General features: G+C 42.1%; 1 protein-coding gene across 1 annotated transcript in view; it reads left to right on the top strand.

The window, feature by feature from the left end:
* STARD4 (StAR related lipid transfer domain containing 4) overlaps window positions 1–24,041 on the top strand; it is a 196,865-nt gene that overhangs the window by 31,395 nt on the left and 141,429 nt on the right. The window contains exon 2 of the mRNA XM_086961013.1: window positions 7,846–7,961. Within this exon, the coding sequence (XP_086817139.1) occupies window positions 7,857–7,961 (105 nt within the window). The 5' untranslated portion in view covers window positions 7,846–7,856. The remainder of the gene's footprint in view (window positions 1–7,845; window positions 7,962–24,041) is intronic.

The following is a 24,041-nucleotide window of genomic DNA, read 5'->3' as shown; positions in this document are numbered from 1 at the left end:
ACTGTGCTTCCTGGGACTTAACCATCTCCTGGGTGCTACCCAACTCACTCTCTGTCGCGCCCATTCGTGTTTCCAACTCTGATACTCGTTCCCCGAATGTACTGCACGTCTTAGACAGTTTTCGCACCACACCCTGCAGTTTCCTCATCGAGGCTTGGGCCTTACGGCTGTCTTGTCTAGCTTCTTCGCGATGGGCGCATATTGCCTGCATGATGGCATCAAGTTTGGGTGATGAGCTGGCTTCAGCTACTACCTCTGGAGTACCTGTCAGCTGTACTGAAGCACTATAGTCCCATGAAAGTTCTTTATCCTGAGGACCACTCCTCTTCTGGATAGTGCTGGGTCCTCCATCTTCTGAAATCTCCTGCTCACTATCGCTCGATTCCGGGTTAGTGCTGACTGTGGCCTCATCCGTCCATTCCCCCCCATCCGAAACAGAGTAGCAGTCCAGCTCTTTTTCCAAATCCTTCTCCAGGTTTCCAATGCAGGAGCTCCCCTGCTTCTTTTCTGTTTCCGCCTGCAGCACTATCCGGGATGGGACATCCATTCCCCGCGTCCATACCGTTGCCCTCAGTCTCCGCTGGGTTACCCCTAGGTCTGTCACTGGGTTCACCTCCAACATCCCCCTCCCCCTCCCCAAAGCCTGGTTATTTTGTTCAGACTGTTTGAGATGTACTTCTTCTCGGGATATGGGGCTACCATTCTGTAAAGCAGGTGTGCCTTCACCTTCGCTGCTGCTCCTGCTGCCTCCCTGGAGCTGTTGGCCCTCAAGAGATCTACTACTGTCTGGCCGGTCTGCCTTGTCACCATTCCTTTTTTTTTCTTCTCCGAGAGGGGTTTGACCGCTGAGCCTGACTTATTCACGGTTCCGGTGCCAGTGTCTCCCCCTCAGTGCAGACTTGATGATGCTGGTGTTTTATTCAACATCTGATCCGCAGGTGATTTAGCTGTGAGGTTTTTTGAGGCTAGTCTAGTTTTAGCCTTAACTGATGCTGCCGCCACTTTCGGAGCCATTCTAGTTCTCCTGCTCTGCCGCTCTATATGTTCTATGTCCCAAGATGCTCTATTATCTTTTGAGCACTGCAGCCCCTCAGCCTTAGTTCCAGAACCTGCACAATCACCCTTTACTTTCCTCAGGCTTTTCTGCTCTGTTCCTGCTGTTCCTACTTGTGCCGTCTTCACAGCCTTCACAATCTGTGCTTCCACTGAGCAAAATAAAACATTAGAATGTCCTTCTGATGCCGCTGTTGCAACAGAAACGGCCCCACATACTGTACTGGCCGAGGGGGTACCTTTTTGCCCCGACCACTGGAGTCCTGTGACCAGCAGCAGTGGGAGCGCCTGAAACGCCGATTTCCAACCCAGCATCCGTACCAGGTCTTTCAGCCTGTGTGAGCCGAGCAGCGCCATCCCAATGCAGGCCGCCAATTGGAGACTCTGCCTCTGCAGATTCCGCGGAGCCAGCGGAGGTAGCGAAGCCGACGTAGCCGCCGCACAGCAGGTACGCCCCAGTGTCTAGTTCTCGTTCCCGTTCGCGAAGCATCTCATGTCCCTGGGCCTCGTGGCAGCTTCTTTTCTATGATGCAGGTGTTCTCAATACCCTGTGTGCGATCAGGCTTGAAAGCAACTCCTTAAAATGCTCTCGGCATAGTTTCTTTCTTTGTTTTTCCCTGTGGGCCTCGGGTAAGTGGTGCAAGCTACGGCCTCAACCAACCGCCATCTTGTCTCCCACATCAGCTACCCCTGTCAGCTCTTCTAGTGTCAATGAATAGAAGATGCCTCCAAACTTCAAGCGGCAAACACAGTTTTGTACTGCGGTATGCTGCAAAGATTCCCCATACATGTTAGCATGCCGTAGAGAAAGTATACGTTTTGTATGAGTAAACAGCTTGACCCTCATCCATGTCTGCACCAGAGATCCTCAAAAGGTGGCCCTCTCCGTCCAATGTCAAGGGATGCCCTGGCTAAACGAGTATTCTGAACACAGATAAATAGAATGAGGAGTAGACGTTTACAGAAGTACAGACTAATAACATGCATGGTTTTGTGAACAGAGCCACCTGTGTCCTTACTTCATCACATTAGCCGGAGCAGAGCCACACATGCATACACACACACGCCCATTCACTGACCAAGGTTGATGGGATTTGATTGCATATTAATTTCCCTTTTTCAGCTCAGATGTGCAAGTCTAAAACCTGAAGGCTTCCTGGGTGCTCTTTGAAATTATTCTTTGCGCCTTGACTGCTACTAGCGGTTTTCAGGGGTCAGCTACAGGCCTCTTTAGTTGCTTGTTTGAGGTCTTTTGTTTCCAGTACATTGCATATACTTAGAGTGGCTTTGGGTAAGCCATTGATCACAACTGGATGGCTCTGTATTCTGCCTCACTTCCCTATTCCTGATTCAATGGCTTTCCTCCCAGTTCTTGTGTTTTTCCAACCCATGAACATTTCGGTCTAACAATGATTTGAATGAATAAAATACAATTCTGCTGCTGACGCCAAATCTAGATTTGCAGTGAATGGCAGAGAAAAATGGTCCGCTTCCACAGTGGACATATTTTAATAAGATTTGTTGAAGTAAAGCAAAAAGCACTTAAATATAGTCTCTGTAGAAGTGCAGACATTTGTTAAAATATAACAAAATGCATTCAAGATGGTCACCAGCGATGCATATTAATCCATGGCAACTGACTTTTAGTGCATTTTTGGTGCATTCCAAGATAGCCATAGCAGATGTGCATTCACATTGGCTTTCTATGATAAAAAAAAGCATTTGCAAAGCTAATAGGATTGTTACTGAAATCTGTTGGGTTTGACATTGCTTGTTTAGTAGGTATGGAATCCCTGTGCTCGAAACATCCTAATATGGGGATGAACAAAGTCAAAAGACACAGGCACAACATTTCACCCATAGGTGAGAACAGCAAAGTATTTACTTTCTAATGGTGGCAGTTACATATTTGAGATAGTGCCCGTGTTGCCAGGGAAAGCACATTGCTGAAAGTGTGAGACAAGGTTATGGAAAACATAGCATTTTCACATGTCTATTTTTTTCACAGGCCTTTGAGTCTGTTGGTCAACAACAAGCATCTTGGCCTGTACCAGGTAGTTGTATGTACGTAGGCACATGAGCAGAGGGTAAATAACAGCTTGGTGATTTGATTGAGGACGTATAGCAAACGTTTATTTTTTCAAAGACCTACTCATTTAAACAGCCTTAAATACAAAGTCGTGAGTTAATGTTTACTTTTGACATCTACAGTAATGTGAAGTTAACAAATATGATCACAGTACCATTAAACTGGGCAACAGTTAAGAACCTTTTGTAATAATGCTTACAGTCGCACCATTGTGCTATGATCTGCTATATAAAAAGATATTACGTCTATATTCATCTGACAAAAGTCACCTGGGCAGTGCAGAACACTACATATATGTAATATCAGCTACCCTTACCAGAAAGTAGGAAAGACCCTTCATTTTAAGAACCCATAATGACAATTCATTGAATGCTTTGAAGTGAACGGAGGACTGTAGGAAGCTGGCTATGTATATACTATACTAAAGTAAGGTATAGTGTGCACAGAGTCCAGGGAGTCCCCAGAGGTATGGCAGAGGATAAATTAGGTAAGTACTAACAGCTCTCTTTGTGGTAGTGTGGGGGGGCAGTTAAGCTTATCCAGTGGGTGTGCTAAGCATTTATTGTATTCACCCACTCAAGAACTGATTACACACACTCAGAGACGGAATCCAAACCAATTGGGTAAGTATAAAAAAGGTCCTCGTGGTGTTGAGCCACTCAAACTTGGCTGTTGGCGCCTGGGTCCGGGATCTGGTTTTGGAGTCTTTGTTGAGCAAATCCGGGGTCAGAGACTGCAAGATGAGTGCAGAGCAAGTTCTCTGGGCTCTAGGGGGTAGCTGGATACACCGGTTTCTTCGCAGTAGGCAGGTCGGAGTCGTGACAGGCCGGTAAGGATGGGGCAAAGGCATTAGATTTCTTCTTCTTCCTGGGTCAGCACGGCTCTTCGGTCCTTCTTCTTTCTTCCTCGAATCTGAAGTGGTAAGGTTCAGGGTTGCCCCTAAATACAACATTTTGTAGTGTTAAAGGGGTCTGTAGTTCAAGACCAATGGTCCCTTACTTGAGGTGGATATACCCCTATTATGCCACCCTCCAGTGGGAGCAGGCATGAGCCTCTCCCTAATTGGCGGGTTCCCCTAATCTTCAAGATGGAGGGGATTGCGATGTCTGCTTCACCTCGCCTCCCCCACCTGAGGGGTGGGATTGGCAAAGGTGGACACACCTCTCCTTAGAGCTTGTTTATTTCCTATTGATTCTCCAGCCCAACGTGGGGGGCCAAACCGGTGAGAGCCAGTTGCTGGGGGATAAACAAAAGGCCACAGCCCATCCTGGGGGAGGAGGCATGACATCTCTGCCCTGGATGGGCATTGTTTCTGGACCCAGAACGGAGGCTCTCTACCCAGGGGTACAGTAACCTAACTGGCGAGGGCAAATGGAACATCAGTGTGGGTTTAATGTGCTGAGGAGTTTGCTACCAAACTTCCCAGGTTTTAGTTAGGGGTGGCCGGAAGTCACGGAAAGGACTATCGCGTAGAGGCAGAGAGATTGAACCAATCTCCATGCCTCTCCGCGATATTTCCGTTACGCGAGCCCGCCTGCCCGCCCCCCTTATTAAATTATATTTAAAGGCTAAAATACAACTTAAATAAAACTTACCTTATTGCGCCGCAAACGTCCCCATTGCGGCTTCATCTTGGAAACTGTCAGGACTGCGCATGTGCAGGCTCCCGCGCATGCGCAGTTTCCAAGATGAAGTCGCAATGGTTTTATTTAAGTTGTATTTTAGCCTTTAAATATAATTTAATAAGGCGGGCGGGAAGTGGGAGGCGGGCGGGAGGCGGGCGGGCAGCCAACTTCCGTTCAACCCGTGAATGTGCGGGAATTCTCCCCGTTTTCCGCCTTCTTTGCGGACGGCTGAAGGTGCAAATTTCTGCACATTCTGTGGGCGGAACTGAAATGTACTCCCACCCCTAGTTTTAGTAAAGCCATTATGGGGCTGTGGAGTTCGAAACTCCCAGAGCATATACTCTTTATGGCTTTACTACACTTACAATGTCTAATAATGGAATTACACACTGTAGGGGTACAGTGCCTATGCCACTGTTCCCTCGCCTGGGGCGAGGGCACCCTGCTAGAGGGGTGACTTACCCAGGCCCCAGGCAGTATGTTGTAGGTATGGCACACAGGTGCTTTTCTCTGCACCAAAACACACAGCGTGCAATGGCAGTGTGTGGGCATTAAGGTACAGGGACTCTAAGGGTGGCACAATAAGTGCTGCAGCCCTTAGAGGTCTTCCCTGGTGTCAGTGCCCTTGGTACCTGTGGTACATTTCACTAGGGGCTTACCCATGACCAGGGATGTGCCAATTGTGGATACAGCTTTGGGAAAGAACACATGCCCTGGGAACCTGATTGGCAGGGGCCCAGGGCACACCAAGTCAAAAGTGCATAGTATGTCAGGCAAAAAGTGGGTGGGAACCAAGGGGCACTTTCCTACAAGGATCAAATAAGAAAATTAAACACAAAGGTCTTCGTTCTAAAAGATGATATTCATTAAAGCCACATGCTATTGTTCATTTTGCAGAAATATGGTACTGCTTGATTTTTCTTTTGATTCTACAAGTGTAAGGGTGGTGGTGGCAGGATGGAGAAAGTCAGAGAGTGGCTGACATGTGATAGTAGATCTGGGCATGAGAGTGAGTGTGTTGGGTAGTTATGTGGGGCATGAGAAAGTGGATGTGGGGCATGGGAAAGTGCATGGTATTATTCTGGAAAAGGGATAAGAGACCAATTAATATTTCGAAACTCAAACATTTTACTCCTTACTTTAGGAAGTTGAGAGTAGAATGATTTCTAAGGGTTTAAAAAGTAATTTAATGCACGTTCGGAGTGTTGTCAAGTTAGTGCATATTTAAACATTGCTTTATTTAAAGTTGTGTTACATAGTTTGCAGCTGGAAATTCATGTACAGGAAAATATATATTTTTCACTTTAAAGCCCCTCTCCAGCCCAGGCTGTAATAACAGTAGGGCGCCTTCTTGTGGCCGGTCATTGATGTGGACTTTTTAATAGAGTACTGGTGCTGGAAGCTTGAGTTGAGTTCTGAATATCATTTAATACATATTTTTCTCTTTGGAGTAGGTACCTGATTATATGCAGTCAAGGATGCCACTATGCTATTTATCTGGTGTGTTGGAGGTGGAAGAGTGCAATTAGAGGGCAAGGGTAGCTGAAACGGGGTTAAAACTTTTGGGCAGGGGATAAAAGCGTATGGATGGAGGTTATGAGTGTAGATATGAGGTAAGAGGGTGCGAGAGAGTAGATGAAATGGTAAGAGTCTCAAAAGAGGAAGCGATTGGTTGAGTTAATTATCGAGGGGGGCTGGTCAGTGAAATAATGTTTTTAATTCTGCAGCACACACTGCAAATGATTCAGCTTTTATTGATGCAGTTATTTTTTAATTTTGACTAATCTGAAATTGTTGACTTCTAAAAAATTGAATTGTCTTCTACAGTATTTATCTTGGGCGCTTTTATTTCCTGTGGCATGTTAGTTTTGATGCCAGTTCCTTGACCACTTTTTCCCCCTTCCCGACTTTGCTCAATGAGGGCCAGATTTACTTTTCTTTTACGCAGCCTAACACAGCACACTAACTTGCTGTGCTGCGTCGTGTGAAACAGATATGCACCATATCTACTAAGATATGGTGCCCTTCTGCTCTGCCCAAGTGCTGGCACACTATGTGCTGCCTAGCATCAATGCAGGGTGCCGGTGGTACCAACAGGTTTGTTTTTTGCAGGGGGAATACCTCCCTGCACAACAACAGAAGAGGCATATTCCATTTTCTATATGTGCTGTACAATGAAGCACACAGGGAAAGAGGATGGTACGAACAGAAATAAAGATATTTCCCATGTTACGCCTGTTGAGTAGGCGCACAACTTTAACACAAGCCCAGGTTTACAAGTCTTTGTAAATCTGGGTTTACGTCAAAATACATGGGTGGATGCATGGGAACACCCATGCTCCATCCATGTAATGCCAACCCAACACAGAGTAATGCAAGGTAGTGCTATGCACCGCATTGCGTTACTTTGTATTAACTAAACAACACAAAGCCGCAGAATGGGGCTTTGCGTAGTTTGTTAAATACCAAAAAGGATTTTGGATTGGGGTGTGCCATAATAGTGATGCAACCCCGACGCAAAATCTTACTAAATCTTGGCCCTAAACTCTATCCTAACAGTCTCTTTTACCTAACCTTGACTTCACCCTTCAATCCTTCTGTTTTAATGCAGACAGCTTTAAATATATTCCCTCCTCACTATGTCTCATCCTAGTTTTACACTATCACGTGCCAGCTGTATTTTCAAGTAGATAATCTGGTGTAGTTGTTGTTACCTTTCATCCCCAGCCTTCTCTCTGAGCATTTCTGCTGCACGTGGGTCTTATCGCATCTATTGCTTCAAACGTATCACTTTTCTTCAGCTGTTAACCAAACTACGACCATTTTGTAATCTAGTTTTACTGTCCAAGATCAGGGGCACTAGCTCTCTACAGTTCTTTTGTTCCCTGGAACTCTGTAACTTAGTACATTAAAACCGTGAAAACATTATTTCATAATACATAAAAGGGAAACATTTTAGAGCTACTTCAGCATGAATATATGTGCTTGATTCAAATATTGAAATATTAAAGCCCAGTTTTGCTTCTTTGTGCTACATTGATTGTACAGTGCTTACATTTAATTTGTTGTTTTGTCTAGATTGAATAAGCATGGAAGTCCTCCCCGATGCGACTTCTCTCTCTGCTAAATTGGAAAAAACTCTTGTGCAATACCACAGCATTGAAGACAGCGAATGGCGAGTAGCGAAAAAAGCGGTAATACTTTTGTGTTTTTTCTCCCGATGGATTAGTAGCAAAGCAAAGGTTTTAAAGTTAAACTATTGTTGCTGGAAATCTTTTTCTTGGGATGCTTACTAATCAAAAGGGCTTCTAGTTGGAGGGTTTGCAGGTTTTTTTTTCTTTTCGGAGGGATCTTGAAATGGTCATATTTATTGCCTATGGGCTTGATATAAGAAGGTACTTTGCAGTCACAAAGCTTGCATTTTGCATAATCACGGGGTTAGTGATTGCAGAATACCTTTTAACTTTTTGCAAAAACAGTTGGAAAAACCTTTCCAACTTGTAATAAGGGGTGCTGCAACCCTGCCACAATAGCAATTGGCATGGGACACGAAAGGGGCATCCCCCTCCTATTTGCAAAATAGAGGGGCATATATCAATGGTTTGCAACTGCACCTTTAGTCGCAAACCATATATTTCATATGTATGCCTCAAAGGGGGTGATATCTGATTCACATACCGAGAAATGTTCTTGGGTACCACTTGCTGCTCTCCTCCATGTCTTCCCAAATGAGAAACTTTCTTCTTACCACAGCACCAGTCCCGTGTGTGGACACAGTCTGCTTTAAAATATAGATTTATTTCCATTTTTTTTCTTAATGTTAACGAAGAGACAGAGATCTTGTTTTCCCTTAAGTTATTAATTCTGCCTGATTGTGCCGCTGCCTGTGCCCCAATCCTGTAGCGATTTTGGCTCGCTGCCATTTTGTCTTAGTTGTTGTTGTTGTTTGAGCCTCCCTACCCGGATCTCCGCCCGCTCCCACCTCCCAGCTGACCCTCCCTCCCACTGATACTTATCAGCCTCGATCCCCGTGTGTTACGCTGTGACCGCCCTGCTTCCAGCAGAAACGCTGCTCCCCGTCTCTAAGTGGTATCGTAGCGCTATACAGCCACACCGCTGCCTGCCAGCTCGCCTCACTACCGCTATTGCCATTACCAGAGATCGTATAGTATATTGTTACGTAGCGCTAGGTTACCTGACTGTTTGCATTAGCGCTAAGCGTAATCATTTGGAAGCGCGAGACTGCCTAAGTGCGCTGTAAGTCTGTTCTCAATTGTGCCGATTGTGCCTGATTGTTCTCAATTGTGCTGTGCTGCTTAAGTTATTAATTCTGCCTGATTGTGCCGCTGCCTGTGCCCCAATCCTGTAGCAATTTTGGGTCGCTGCCATTTTGTCTTAGTTGTTGTTGTTGTTTGTGCCTCCCTACCCGGATCTCCAACCCGCTCCCGCCTCCCAGCTGACCCTCCCTCGCCCCTCCCCCTTCCACTATCCACATATGTCAGATGCTTGTGCGCGCAGCCGTCACGTGCAGCGGTCGCGCCCTATGCGCGCCGAAGGTGCGCCAAAGGTAAGCCCGTCTACGCCCATCCGCGCCTGGACCGCGCCCAGGACCAGACCCCGCAAACCCCTCTCCACCCGCATAACGTACGACGCCGCAACCCTCTTTGCCCTCAACCCCGATCGTACACCACAATGCTGCAAAGCTACCCCAGGACTCACCCATGGACCATTCACCTGCCGCCCCTGCAAGTTCACCTGCATCAGGAACCACACCAATTCCACTTCCCCCAAAATCAACTCTGACCCTAACCACCTGAAGTGCATCCTGCTGAACACCCGCTCGGTCCACAGACACGCCACTGAACTTTGGGACCTACTCGACACGGCATCGCCGGACATCGCCTTCCTTACAGAAACCTGGATGAACACCTCATCAGCGCCCGACATCGCCATAGCCATCCCGGACGCTTACAAAATCATCCGAAAAGACCGCACCAACCAAACAGGAGGCATCGCCATCGTCCATAAGAACACCATCCGAATCACGACCAGCTCCGACGATAACCTCGCTACCGCCGAACACCTCCATTTCCAGATCCACACCGACCCCAGGACCACACTTAGAGGCACCCTCATCTATTGACCACTAGGAACCCGCACACAATTCAACGAAGACATCACTGACTTCATCAGCCCACATGCCCTCAACTCCGAGAACTACATCCTACTGGGAGACCTCAACTTCCACCTGGAAAAGAAAAACGACAGCAACACCACCACCCTTCTGGACAACCTGGCCAATCTCAGACTCAAACAACTTGTTGACACCCCCACCCACCTTGCCGGACACACGCTCGACCCCATCTTCACCTCCAGCAAACATATCTCCTTCGACCACACCACAGCTCTCCATTGGACGGACCACAGCTGCGTTCACTTCTACTACAAAAAGACCTTGACCCACAACCCCCCACAACCTGCTCCTCGAAGAAACTGGAACAAAATCACCACCGAACAACTCTTCACATCGCTTAACCAAAACCCTCCTGCCATATCATCGGACCCAAACCAAGCCGCCACCAAACTCACACAATGGATCACCCACAGCGCTGACGAACTAGCATCCTTGAAAAACCTCCAAATCAAACTAGGTAGCAAAAAGGCCCCCTGGTTCAACGATGACCTTAAGAAATCCAAGAAGTTATGTTGTACTCTCGAGAAAACCTGGAGAAAAAACCCAACCACTAACAACCTGACCACCTTCAAGGCCGCCACCCGCAAACACCACCAATTGATCCGATCCACCAAGAAATCAGCATTCAAGGACCGACTCGACAACAACGCCCACAACAGCAAGGAACTATTCAACATCGTCAAAGAATTTACCAACCCCACCGCCGGCACGAACGACATCACTCCCTCCCAAGACCTCTGCGACTCCTTATCCTCTTTCTTCCACAACAAAATCGCCGACATACATAACAGCTTTGAAAACCAGTCCAAAGAACAGTCCTCTCCACCCACCCCCGAACCAAAACAGAACTCTCACAACCTTCGCGCCTGGAACCCAATCACTACTGAAGACACCATCCGCCTGATGAACTCCATCCACTCAGGATCGCCAACCGACCCTTGTCCCCACTACATTTTCAACAAAGCAGACTCCATCATCGCACCCCATCTCCGCGATGTCATCAACTGCTCCTTCAACTCCGCTACCTTCCCAGAAAGCTGGAAACATGCCGAACTCAGCGCCCTCCTGAAGAAACCCACAGCAGACCCATCTGAACTTAAGAACTACCGCCCCATCTCACTCCTCCCATTCCCTGCCAAAGTCATTGAGAAAGCCGTCAACAGTCAGCTCGCCGCCTTCCTTGAATCCAACAATTCCCTCGACTCCTCACAGTCCGGCTTCCGAGCCAAACACAGCACCGAAACTGCCCTCATCGCAGCTACAGACGACATCCGAACGCTACTGGACAACGGAGAAACAGTTGCCCTCATCCTACTTGACCTCTCCGCCGCATTCGACACAGTCTGTCACAGCACCCTCATACAACGCCTCAGCAACGTCGGAATACATGGAAAAGCTTTGGACTGGATCACCTCGTTCCTCGCTGGGAGAACCCAGAGAGTCCGCCTCCCCCCATTCAAATCAGAGGCCACCGAAGTCATCTGCGGAGACCACAAGGATCATCACTCAGTCCCACCCTCTTCAACGTTTACATGAGTCCCCTCGCACCCATCACGGGACAACACAACCTCAACATCATCTCCTACGCAGACGACACCCAGCTGATCCTCTCCCTCACCAAAGACCCTAACACCGCCAAAACTAATCTACACGAAGGAATGAAAGAAGTAGCCGAATGGATGAAGAACAGCCGCCTAAAACTAAACTCGGACAAAACGGAAGTTCTCATCTTAGGATCATCCCCTTCTGCTTGGGACAACTCATTGTGGCCACCGGCCCTGGGTACAGCACCTATACCTACAAACCACGCACGTAACCTGGGCTTCATCCTAGATTCCTCCCTCTCAATGACCAAACAAGTCAACGCCGTCTCATCCTCATGCTTCAAGGTACTTCGCATGCTCAAAAAAATCTTCCGTTGGATCCCCACCGAAACAAGAAAGACTGTCACCCACGCACTGGTCACTAGCCGACTGGACTATGGAAACACCCTCTACGCCGGAACCACAGCCAAACTACAGAAAAAACTCCAACGCATCCAAAACGCCTCAGCCAGACTCATATTGGACATCCCCCGTCAAGCTCACATTACCGATCACCTGAAAGACCTCCACTGGCTCCCCGTCAACAAGAGATTATCGTTCCGTCTCCTCACCCACGCTCAAAAGGCATTCTACGACCTAGGACCCGAATGCCTCAACACACGTCTGTCCTTCTACACACCCACCCGCCAACTACGATCATCCAATCAAGCCCTCGCCGCAATTCCGCAAATCCACAGATCCACCATGGGAGGAAGATCCTTCTCCTACTTAGCAGCTAAAACCTGGAATTCTCTCCCCACTCACCTCGGCCTTACACAGAAGCACCTTTCCTTCAGAGAGCAACTTAAAACCTGGCTATTTGATAAGTAATACACAAACCTCCCCCAAGCGCCTTGAGACCCTCTGGGTAAGTAGTGCGCTATAAAAATTCCTGAACTTGAACTTGAACTTCATCCCTGCATTTGCAGGGAATCACTCATTGGGCGTTGCCAATTGCGAATGACTAACTAATATTCATTAGACGGATCGTTTTTTGATCCACCTCCCACAAATGTATAATTTGTGATACAACATATTGGTACATAGTTCACATTTCAAATTGCATTCCTACATGCAAACAAGCCGGTGTGCAAATTGCACATCTGTGCTTTGCTAATGATAAGTCGGATGCTGTATTTTCTCTATTTTCATCTTGCTTTCATTTGCATAGAGGACGTTTTAATGTTATCTGATGCCAGCGGAACTCTTTAACCACATCCATCAAAAAGGAAGGAAAGCAGACAAGCAGTCAGGTTTCAAATAAGGTTTCTTAGCAGCTATCTAAAAAATCAATTTGTTTCTAGAATTTTTTTGCTGGAACTTTGGAGACTTCAAACAAAACCAATTTGCAAAATGTATATGTTCTTAAATGCAAGAAATTACTCCTTAGAGACTAGGGGATGATAGCAAGATGGAGGTATGTCTAAGCTTCCACAACAGTCTTGCCAAGGATACTCTCTTCAGGGTAACCAGAGACTTTTTAAAAGTATCCTTGGCTCAACCTTTAGCAGCATGGACCAAACACAAGACTTACTTGGTAGAAGGTTATTGGCGGTGCAAGGATCTACAACTCAGATAACCAATACCAAGAAAAGATATGAGGCCCAATTCATGCTCTTAAAATGGAAAAAGTATAAAATGAAGGAGAAAGCAGTGAAATAAAAGTTGATGAAAGGCAAAGAGAGCAACAGATAACATGCTACTATGGAATGCAAATTAACTAAATGGGAACACGTACAAAAAGTTTAAAGAAATGACTAAAGGCCTGATTTAGATTAAGGTGGTAAAGGAAATCCCTCCAATTTGTGGAGCAAAGTTAATTCTGAACTAGCCTGAGAGTACTGGCCTGAGTTGGTGGGTTTGCAGGGTTTTTTTTCTTTTTGGAGGGATTTTGAAATGGTCATATTTAGTGCCTATGGGCTTGATATAAGAAGGTACAAACTCCTATACTTACCTACAAAATTACAAAAATATCGGATACACAATATCGACATACATAAATATCGATACCACTAATATCGATGACATACATATCGAAATAACAAAATATCGACCACCATTACAAAAGATACACAAAGTAAAAAATATCGAAAACAACATTATCGACAACACTAATATCGGACATTTTAAAATATTGACGAGATACTATAGGAATAAATGCAAATATAAAATGACAAAAATAATATTTCATTACTATAAATAACTAAAATAAAAATTAAGTTATATAAACCCTTCTACTACATTAAAAATTAAGTAACACATAAATAATAAAAATATCACTACAAAAACTACTACATAAATATTAACATTATATATAACAATGCCACATTTTTTTTATTATATAATAAATATAACAAAAACCTTTTAAATAAATTAATTTAACTATACATACCATACTACTAATTAGCGTTTTCCTTATTTGGAAACTAACCACCTCAAAAAAAATTAAAACTATACAAACTAACCAATAAAAACACTGCAAATTCAAATTAACCAATAACATACTAATTGCAACTTCAAAAACAGTATAGAAACAGTTAAAAATCAAACACAATCCACACCCAAAAAAAAGAAAACTACAGGAGAGAAAACTTGGAGGACTTCAATTACAACATATAACATATAACAGAAAAGAAACTGCATTGAAAGTAAGTAATTAAATTAAACTTAATAATACTAACAGCTAAAATGTTCAAAAAGCTCAAAAATCATCTAAATAGTAATGAATCTTTTCTTTTTATTTTCTCTTCCCACTACAGCTTAATCTACAAACAACAAACAACCAACAGAAAACTCCAAAAAGGATACAAATAACTTAGGGGGTCATTAGGATGGCGGGTGGACTTAGTCCGCCCGCCATCCTTTCAGAGTTTGGGACCGCCCGCCATAAGAGCGGGGGTTCCGTGGGGGGGATTAGGATGCGCCCGCCACTGTGGAGGGCGCATACAGCATTTTTAGCATTGTAGCGGGCGGTGCTCTCAGCACCGCCCACCAAATTGCTAAAAATGCATATATGCATTTGCATTAACAAAGGGGCAGGCACTGCGCGGTGCCTGCTCCTTTGTTAATGCAAATGCAGGGAGGTACCACAGGTACCCCCCCTGTGTGCACCCCCCACCTGTCCTTCACTCTGGGGGCCCGCAGGGGGCCCCCGAAGTGAAGACCGCATGCCTTTCCGCATCTGTTTTGGACCATGCTAATATGGCTGACGGTGTCTAATAGACACCACCACCATATTAAACGTTTTCCGCCCCAGCCGCAAGGCGACCGGGCGGAAAAGCAGCGGATGGTCTTTCCGTCCGCCGCCTCCCCTCGCCATCCTAATATGGCGGGGGGAATTTAGGTGCGGATGGCGGGCAGATTGCCCCCGCCAGGCTGGCGGTGGCTACCGCCAGCCTGGCTGGGGTAATCTGCCCGCCATCCTAATGGGCCCCAAAGTATTTACCAAACCATTATAAAAGAATAGATCAAATTAGCCAAAGTTAAAAGTAATAGCAAAAGCACTAACTGTCAACTATAACAAATATAAGAACAATTAATACAAACAAATGTACTTTTAATACAGAAAGAAAATACAACTAAAAAGGAAACACCAGCAAATTCTAAAACAGCATTACCATCAATGTAAGTATATAATATAAAATGTTTTTATATTTGAATTGAAATGCATAGAACAACATTTTAAATAACTATAAAACTTTTTTTTTATAAATTAACATACAGTAAAATGACTGAAGGAGCTGAATTCATAACCAGCCAGAAGGGAAAAATGTTACTGTGTTATATTGGGTACACTTATACACACGACAAACAATTTTGGTTAAAAGTGAACTGGGAATGTTGTAAATATTACTCAAATAAATGTTACGGGAGAGCAACAGCTAGGGAAACAACTGTACTTTATACCAGGGAGCATAACCACCCACCGAACGTAACAGAAATTGAAGTAAGATCTGCATTAGAAAATATAAAAGAAGCCAGCATAGGTTCCCAAAAGGCAACACATGTTTTTTAAAAGAACAAATTCCCAAAATCCAAAAGACAGCCACCACACAAATGCCAAGTGTAGCTTTACTAAAAAGAACAATTTCACGCATCATGCAAGAAACAACTACCACTGCCCCTCCAATTCCCATATAGTGAAGTCATTCTAAGTCCTGAACAAAGAATAAGTTTAAACAAACAACCATTTGTCATTCATGATAACAAAAGCAATGACAAAAGACTAATAATATTTGGCACTTCTAACAACCTAATAACACTACAGGGAAGCCAACATTGGATGATGGATGGGACTTTTAATATTTGTCCCAAACCTTTTTTCCAATTATATATAATACACGGCCTATATCAAAATTGCAACATACCATTACTTTACGCACTATAACCAAATAAAAATAATTCCACATACATGGAATTATTAAGCACAATAAAACAGAAAACAAAAGACTATTTCCCTGAAAGAATAATATTAGATTTTGAACCATCAATGCTTAGTACAATCTTAAAAATACATCCCCATACCTGCATCCAGGGCTGTTATTATCATTTCAACCAGTGCCTATGGAGAAATTTGTAGAAAACAACACTAATCATAGAATCTGCCTCAAATGCATATTTTGCTTATCAGATAAAAAAAATTAACTGAGCTTGCCTATGTCCCAGAAATAGACAATTTAGAACACTACAACATCTTAATTGACAGTAACTTTTATAAACAAAATGAAGCTAAACTAAGTCCACTATTGGACTATTTTGAGGATACATGGGTGGGGAGACTCCACAGATCTGGCCACAGAAGAAATCCTAAATTTTTAATACTCTGGTGGAATGTATATAGAAGTACATTGAATGGCAAAATCCAAAACAAACAATGCAGTCAAAGTTTGACATAATGCCTTCCTTCAATCAACAGGCAGAACAAAACCTAGTTTAGAAAAATTTATACAAAGCCTACAAAAGGAACAAAGCTACCAAGAGTTCCAAATGGAACAATCCATACCTCAATTAACACCCAAAACATCCAAACAAAACAAAACAAATGCACAAATATTTAGAACAAAAGGTAAAATTGTACCCTAGTACAAAAGGAATATAATACTTAAACATAATAGCCAAAACTCTCCTTTAAATCAGTACCACCAGCTGGTTCCTAAAAAAATATATCCAACAATGAAATTAACATAAAATTAAAATATTTTATTCCAAAAATAATTATTGTGTGCAATATATTTTTAATAATTCATAAACATATATACACACAATGTTATTTGTAATAAAATAACAATAAAATCATTACCCACCCACAATAAATAGAAATAAACAACTTACAGAATGTATGCCAAAGACTGAAAAATACATGTTCTACCAAAATAATCCATGAACGAAAAAATTATGTTACCCCCAAAAAAACGAAAAAATACAACTGTACCCAAAAAGAATAATCCACGTAATGAAAGTCCTTCCGAAATCCATCAAAAATCTGAAAATATTTAAAAGAATAAAAAATGCTCCAGGAAAACCGAATAATATAAAGAAGTGTTAAAAATACATTAGTTAATAAAACTAACACACATTGCTTTAAAAAAAAAAATGACTTGTTCCGATACAAAGAACTCCTGAAAGTAAAAACACACAAAACAAAATAACATACATTCTCACCCACATAAAACAACACATAAACACTTACTGACAATAATATTAACTTTACATTTCATTTGAATATACTTTAAACACTGAAATACTAACTCTTGAAGCAGGCCTAGACAAACGTATCAATACGTAAAAGCACCACAAGTAATTACAACATATAACAAAGCCAAATTCGAACAACTAACTTATAACTACACTAAACAGTATCAAACTAATATCAAAATTAATATAAAACACACGTAAAGCATATAAAACAAACCTTACCTTTAGCAACGTGAAGTGTCTCCCAACCGCGAGCTTCTCTTCAACACAATTGACACAAAACGACCTAACGCGGTTACAAAATAAAAGACCCAAAGCATAATAATAAGGTTAACGTAAAAAATATATAATTTAATTTATTGAAATGTTACTTGACTAGTAAAAAATACAATACTATTTCAATAAAAGTGTACTTTTCTCTTTACATTAGATACAATATACATACATAATATGGACACTGATTATATATAATATACTATTCCAACTCCAGTCTACATCAAATTGGGGTAGGTGCTGGACACTAATTAAACATATTTTACTATTTCCACTCCAGTCTACATTAAATTGGGGTAGGTGCTGGACACTAATTAAATATAATTTACTATTCCCACTCCAGTCTACATTAAGGAGCCTATTAGGATGACAGGTGTACTTTGTCCGCCCGTCATCCTGTCGGACAACGGGACCGACCGCCATTAGGGCGTCCCAGACACTGCCACCATATTAGACCTTTTCCGCCCCGGTCGCAGGGCGACCGAGGTGGAAAAGCGGCGGACGGTCTTTCCGTCATTTCTGTGCCGATGGCGGGCAGATTGCCCCCGCCAGGCCGGCGGTGGCTATCGCCAGCCTAGCTGGGATAATCCGCCTGCTATCCTAATGGGCCCCTAGATTGGAGTAGGTGCTGGACACTAATTAAATATAATTTACTATTCCCACTCCAGTGTAAAATAAATTGGGGTAGGTGCTGGACACTAATTAAATATAATTTACTATTCCCACTCCATTCTACATTAAATTGGGGTAGGTGCTGGACACTAATTAAATATAATATACTATTCCCACTCCAGTCTACATTAAATTGGGGTAGGTGCTGGACACTAGTTAAATATAATTTACTATTCCCACTCCAGTCTACATTAAATTGGGGTAGGTGCTGAATACTAATTAAATATAATTTACTATTCCCATTCCAGTCTACATTAAATTGGGGTAGGTGCTGGACACTAATTAAATATAATTTACCATTCCCACTCCAGTCTACATTAAATTGGGGTAGGTGCGGGACACTAATTAAATATAATATACTATTCCCACTCCAGTCTACATTAAATTGGGGTAGGTGCTGGACACTAGTTAAATAAAATTTACTATTCCCACTCCAGTCTACATTAAATTGGGGGTAGGTGCTGAATACTAATTAAATATAATTTACTATTCCCACTCCAGTCTACATTACATTGGGGTAGGTGCTGGACACTAATTAAATATAATTTACCATTCCCACTCCAGTCTACATTAAATTGGTGTAGGTGCTGGACACTAATTAAATATAATTTACTATTTCCACTCCAGTGTAAAATAAATTGGGGTAGGTGCTGGACACTAATTAAATATAATTTACTATTCCCACTCCAGTCTACATTAAATTGGGGTAGGTGCTGGACACTAATTAAATATAATATACTATTCCCACTCCAGTCTACATTAAATTGGTGTAGGTGCTGGACACTAATTCAATATAATGTACTATTCCCACTCCAGTCTACATTAAATTGGGGTAGGTTCTGGACACTAATTAAATATAATTTACTATTCCCACTCCAGTCTACATTAAATTGGGGTAGGTGCTGAATTCTAATTAAATATAATTTACTATTCCCACTCCAGTCTACATTAAATTGGGGTAGGTGCTGGACACTAATTAAATATAATTTACTATTCCCACTCCAGTCTACATTAAATTGATGTAGGTGCTGGACACTAATTAAATATAGTTTACTATTTGCACTCCAGTCTACATTACATTGGGGTAGGTGCTGGACACTAATTAAATATAGTTTACTATTCAAACTCCAGTCTACATTAAATTGGAGTAGGTGCTGGAATCAAAACAAAACACATGAATTCTTTTTCTTTTTTTTAAATTAATGTTAAAATAATTATTACATTTGAATTACATTTTCGGCAACATTTTTATAAATTAATATTTACATTATCTATTTTTAAAACACTTCCCACTCCCAACACCTATAAACAAAAAATCCCACTCCTAAACTAATTTTCCAAATTAGTTAAACTACGTTGGGGGTGCACAGCTCACAAAGTCCAGGAAGCCAAAGATATGTGGAAAAGTCACTTCTTTATTGAAACAATTGTTTTGCTTTTAAAATCAATCAGATCACAGTATCAGCCAGCGCGTTTTGCTCTCACACTGAGAGATTCCTCAGGGCGCAATAAGTAGCAATCGGTCTGATCACAATTACCAAATCAGAAAGCTTTTACGCTGATATCATTATTTCAGTTGTAGACGGAACAATAAATACGGCCTGCCGTCTTTCGTGTAATCCTGGAAATCTATAGTATCAGGTTCCGTTCCAGAGGCTAATGACGACTGTGAGTAGGCTGAAAATGGGATCTCACTGGTCCCACGCTCTGGAAATCTTAGAATGTCAAGTTCCGTTCCAGAGACTAATGACAACTATATGAAGGCTGAAAATGATGTCTCACTGATCCCACGTTCTGCGGCTCCAACTATAGATGACCACAGGCAGGGATCGGCGCCACAGTAACGAAGAAATTCTTCAGAACGACACCCCAGTAAAATCTGTTAACATTACCAGGTACATCCGGTGTTGTCCAAGGTGATCACTTGCAATTTCATGCGCCATTTACTTCACGATGTGGATGCACGGGTAGTAGTAACTTTAAAAGGTGATTATGAATGGAATCACTGTTGAATACTAGTCTTGGCCATCGCATGTATTACATCGAGTAGTCCATCGTCCCGAACCTTGAGTTCCAATAGGATGTTGCGTGTCGTACCCGTATTATTTTAATATTTTTATTTAATTTTCATAATCTATAAAATTTTAATAAAAATATTGTATTTTGAATATATATTTTTTCAAAACTTCCCACCCTTAACACCTATAAACCCAATATCTCACACCTAAAATTATTTTTCTTTATTTTTATTTATAAAAAATACAAAGTAAATTGTAAAATTTATTAGAAATTATAAAAAATATTACATTTCAAAAATATATATTTAAAACACTCCCCACCCCTATCCCCTATAAACCCAATATCCCGCTCCTAAAAATATATATGAAATTTAAAACACATATAAACATTTTTTTAAATATACAATAAATTTAAAATTACATATTAAAGCACTTAAACAAATATTACATTATATACTAAAACTGACAAAATACTACATATTATTGACATTTTTACACAACGACATTTTTACATTCGATATTTTTCACATCGTTATAGCAACACACATACCTAAAACGATATTATTGCAATCGATATTTAAAACATCAATATTTTTTACTATCGATATTTAAACATCGATATTATGTCATTTTCGATATATTAAAAACAATATTTTGGCTACTCACCGATTAAAACCATACCCTACATTAATCACAAAAGTATATCATGTACCTTGGGTTAATAAACCAAACATAGAGGGGAGGCATAATATCCCCACTGAAAGTAACGGAGTCGCGCTCATTGGTGTCGGGCCACAGTTTGTAGAGAGTGCGTCTTGCACGCTACCTATCCGTACCCATTTTCTACCCATTGGTAAGGCTAGATGTCCATACAAATGAAGCAGGCATTTGCATTGGATCTGCATGGTAAGGGACACCAACCTGGTAGGGCCCTCTCTCACTTCTGAAGTCTGAGCAGTGATTGTAAACCAGTCTCATCATTATGCAGGTGCATTTACTGGCCTGGTCCCATTGCAGCTTGACCTGCTCAGCTTTGGGTTGTTTAAACCTTAAAGAACATACAATGACAAACTGGCCCACTCACAAAAGATATATCTCGTCTGTTGGATATGGAGGAGGCATTTTTGTGGTTTGCTATGAGAAACAAGAATTGGCAGAGCCAGTGGGTCTTGCCTTACAAAGGCATTAGCTGATGTTTTGACTGTGCCAATGTTTATTGCCAATACTGAACTTAAAAGTCCTTTTAACAAATAAAATTGAATATTGTAATATTGCACTTCCAGAAGTATAATAAAATGAATTTACTCTTCAAAGCCCCCGCACTGTAGAGCTGTAAATGAAAAAACTTCAGCTGTAGACTGCACCCTCCCAAGACAGAGACATTTGATTTGTTAAGACTGGGATTCCTAGAACTAGTTGAGGTGCTTTACTCTTGTAAAACAGAGAACTACATTTCATTTTTACATATGCAATATGGCAAGCTAAAGATTGTAGTAGAGAATATCACATCCCAAATATCTAAGCAATATATATATAGCACATCAGGAATGGAGCATAACATGGATCCAGATAGTGATAATATATCTTTATCCAGTTTATCCACTGCTACAAGTACAGAAAGTAGCAGTTTATCCAGTATGGGAAGCAATCTTGTTTTAAATCTAAGCGAAGAGCTCGATTTTTTAGTCGAGGACAGACTGAAAACTTTGCGTCCAAAAATAAAGAATGCTCAAGAAAAAGAGGAACGCCAGACGAAGGGCAAGAAGGAAAAAGCAAAAACACACAGCAAAAGAAAACTCAGTGGCACAAAAAGAAAAAACACTAGATTTAACAGTCACAAATCTATCAACAACTATATTAATGGCTGCTGAGGAACAACTTCTTGCTTTGGGTTTGAGCTACTGTCCGGAGAGTTCTTTTAATTATGCGAATACTAGGATTGATGTCTTCAGTTTTATCAGAAAATTTAAATTTAAAAAAGTGTTCACTATTAAAGAAAGAAGTAACAATAATCCAGCCATCACTAGCGTGGTTGAAGACCCCCCACTACAACAAATTCAAGCACGTGATGCACAAGATCTTTTGACCCTCAATGATCTGGCAGGGTCCAGTGAAACTTGCGGTAATCCACGAGAGGAAGATGCAATAAGTACACAAGTATGTCTTGGAGCAATTGAAATCAAACAAAAGGGAGCTGGAGAAAGTCCTTTTAAATCCAAAAGTGTCTACACCCCCAACATGCCCAAAGACGCAATAGACATCTTCCATGAATGTATTGTGGAGGACCTTAAGAAACTAAATCGAATGGTGCAAAGACAAAAATTCAGAAAGAACTACAAGATGGATCAATATGATAAGCTTATTGTGAAATTATCGAAAGATCAGGAAATCATAATTAATAACTCGGACAAGGGAGGTAATATAGTCCTGTGGCCCAGAAATGAATATTTGAAAGAAGCCATGCGACAACTGGGAGACATACGGTGTTATGCGAAATCCAATGGACTGGAGTACAAGAAATCAAAGGATCAAATAAAGAAGTTACTGCATGAATACAAGAGGAATGGACTGATTTCTTTAACAGAATTCAAGTTTTTACATGTAGAAAATCCTGTTACTCCTGTCCTATATTTAATACCGTAAATTCACTAAATGGTACAGCCTGTTCCAGGTAGGCCCATTATTTCCGCAATAAACAGTGTAGCGGAACATGTGTCCCAATACATAGATTTTTACCTCCAAGATCATGTAAAAAATCTCAGAAGTTATATAAAAGATAAAGTTGATTTTCTCAACAAGCTTAGTAAAATTAAATGGAACAGTGTTTGGTGTGTCGTAAATAAAATTACCTGGACATTTTTCTATACATTAATATCAATAAGGATAGCTCATAAAATGAGAGGCAGAGTCTGTGGTGTCCGAGTTCAAAAGGGCTTTATTTCAATGGCTCGAGCCAGGGGAGAATCGGGTTCCATCACCACTAAGGTTCAGGAAGGGATATCTAACGTTTTATTAACATCACACATTATATATAGTAAAACCACATAATTGCAATGAATACAGTAGGCGGAACACTGTAGGCGGAGCAAGTGAAAAAAAAGAGAGAGATAAGACTACATGGGCGTGAAAGAAGGCGTGTAAGGAGGCGTACACGTGGGTGTTTACTTGATGAGTCATAGGAGTGTCACAGGTGGGTGGATGCATAGAGGAGGTCTGCACGGTCAGTAGAAAACTTTCCCCTGCATGTGCGCGTAACTGGTCATGACGTGAAATTGACGTGTAACTGGGGAGAGCTGGGGGTTGACTTTTAGCACTAGTAGAGGAGTCTGGAATCTGGGATGTCAGAACGACCTGTACCTTTGGCATATCTGATATCTTATGTTTGGATGATGTATTGTCTGAAGTAAAGGTTTCTCGAGTAAAGGCTGTACATCACTAAACGCTAGTGTGTGCATATATTTCTTCGTGCATTACGGGGAGGCATGGACCTACTATGGCAACGGGTTCAGTAAATCACTTGCATGGAGACAGGAAGGCTAGGCCCTATGCTCTGCAGGCGGGAAATGTTTACCTATTTCACTAGACTGGAATGTGTTTTTGCGGAGGCTGAACAGATAACTGTAGGCAAAATACCGTCTTGGCAGACAGGCCAGGCCGGGCACCTCTCGGCTGGGCAGGGAGTGAGGGAGAGGTCAGGGATGCATACCTAAACTGCAGTTTTCAGAGACAGAAGAGGCTCGGAGCCTGAATTCAGGGCCTGGCTCGGCTGGGCCACAAAAACGTGTGCTTCTCGATGTTTAAACGTGTACCATGTAAATGCATTGGCAACGTAGGCCTCAG

Source organism: Lissotriton vulgaris, chromosome 3_1, assembly GCF_964263255.1.
Source record: "Lissotriton vulgaris chromosome 3_1, aLisVul1.2, whole genome shotgun sequence".
Classification (NCBI taxonomy): domain Eukaryota; kingdom Metazoa; phylum Chordata; class Amphibia; order Caudata; family Salamandridae; genus Lissotriton; species Lissotriton vulgaris.
This window is presented reverse-complemented; position numbering and strand designations above follow the sequence as displayed.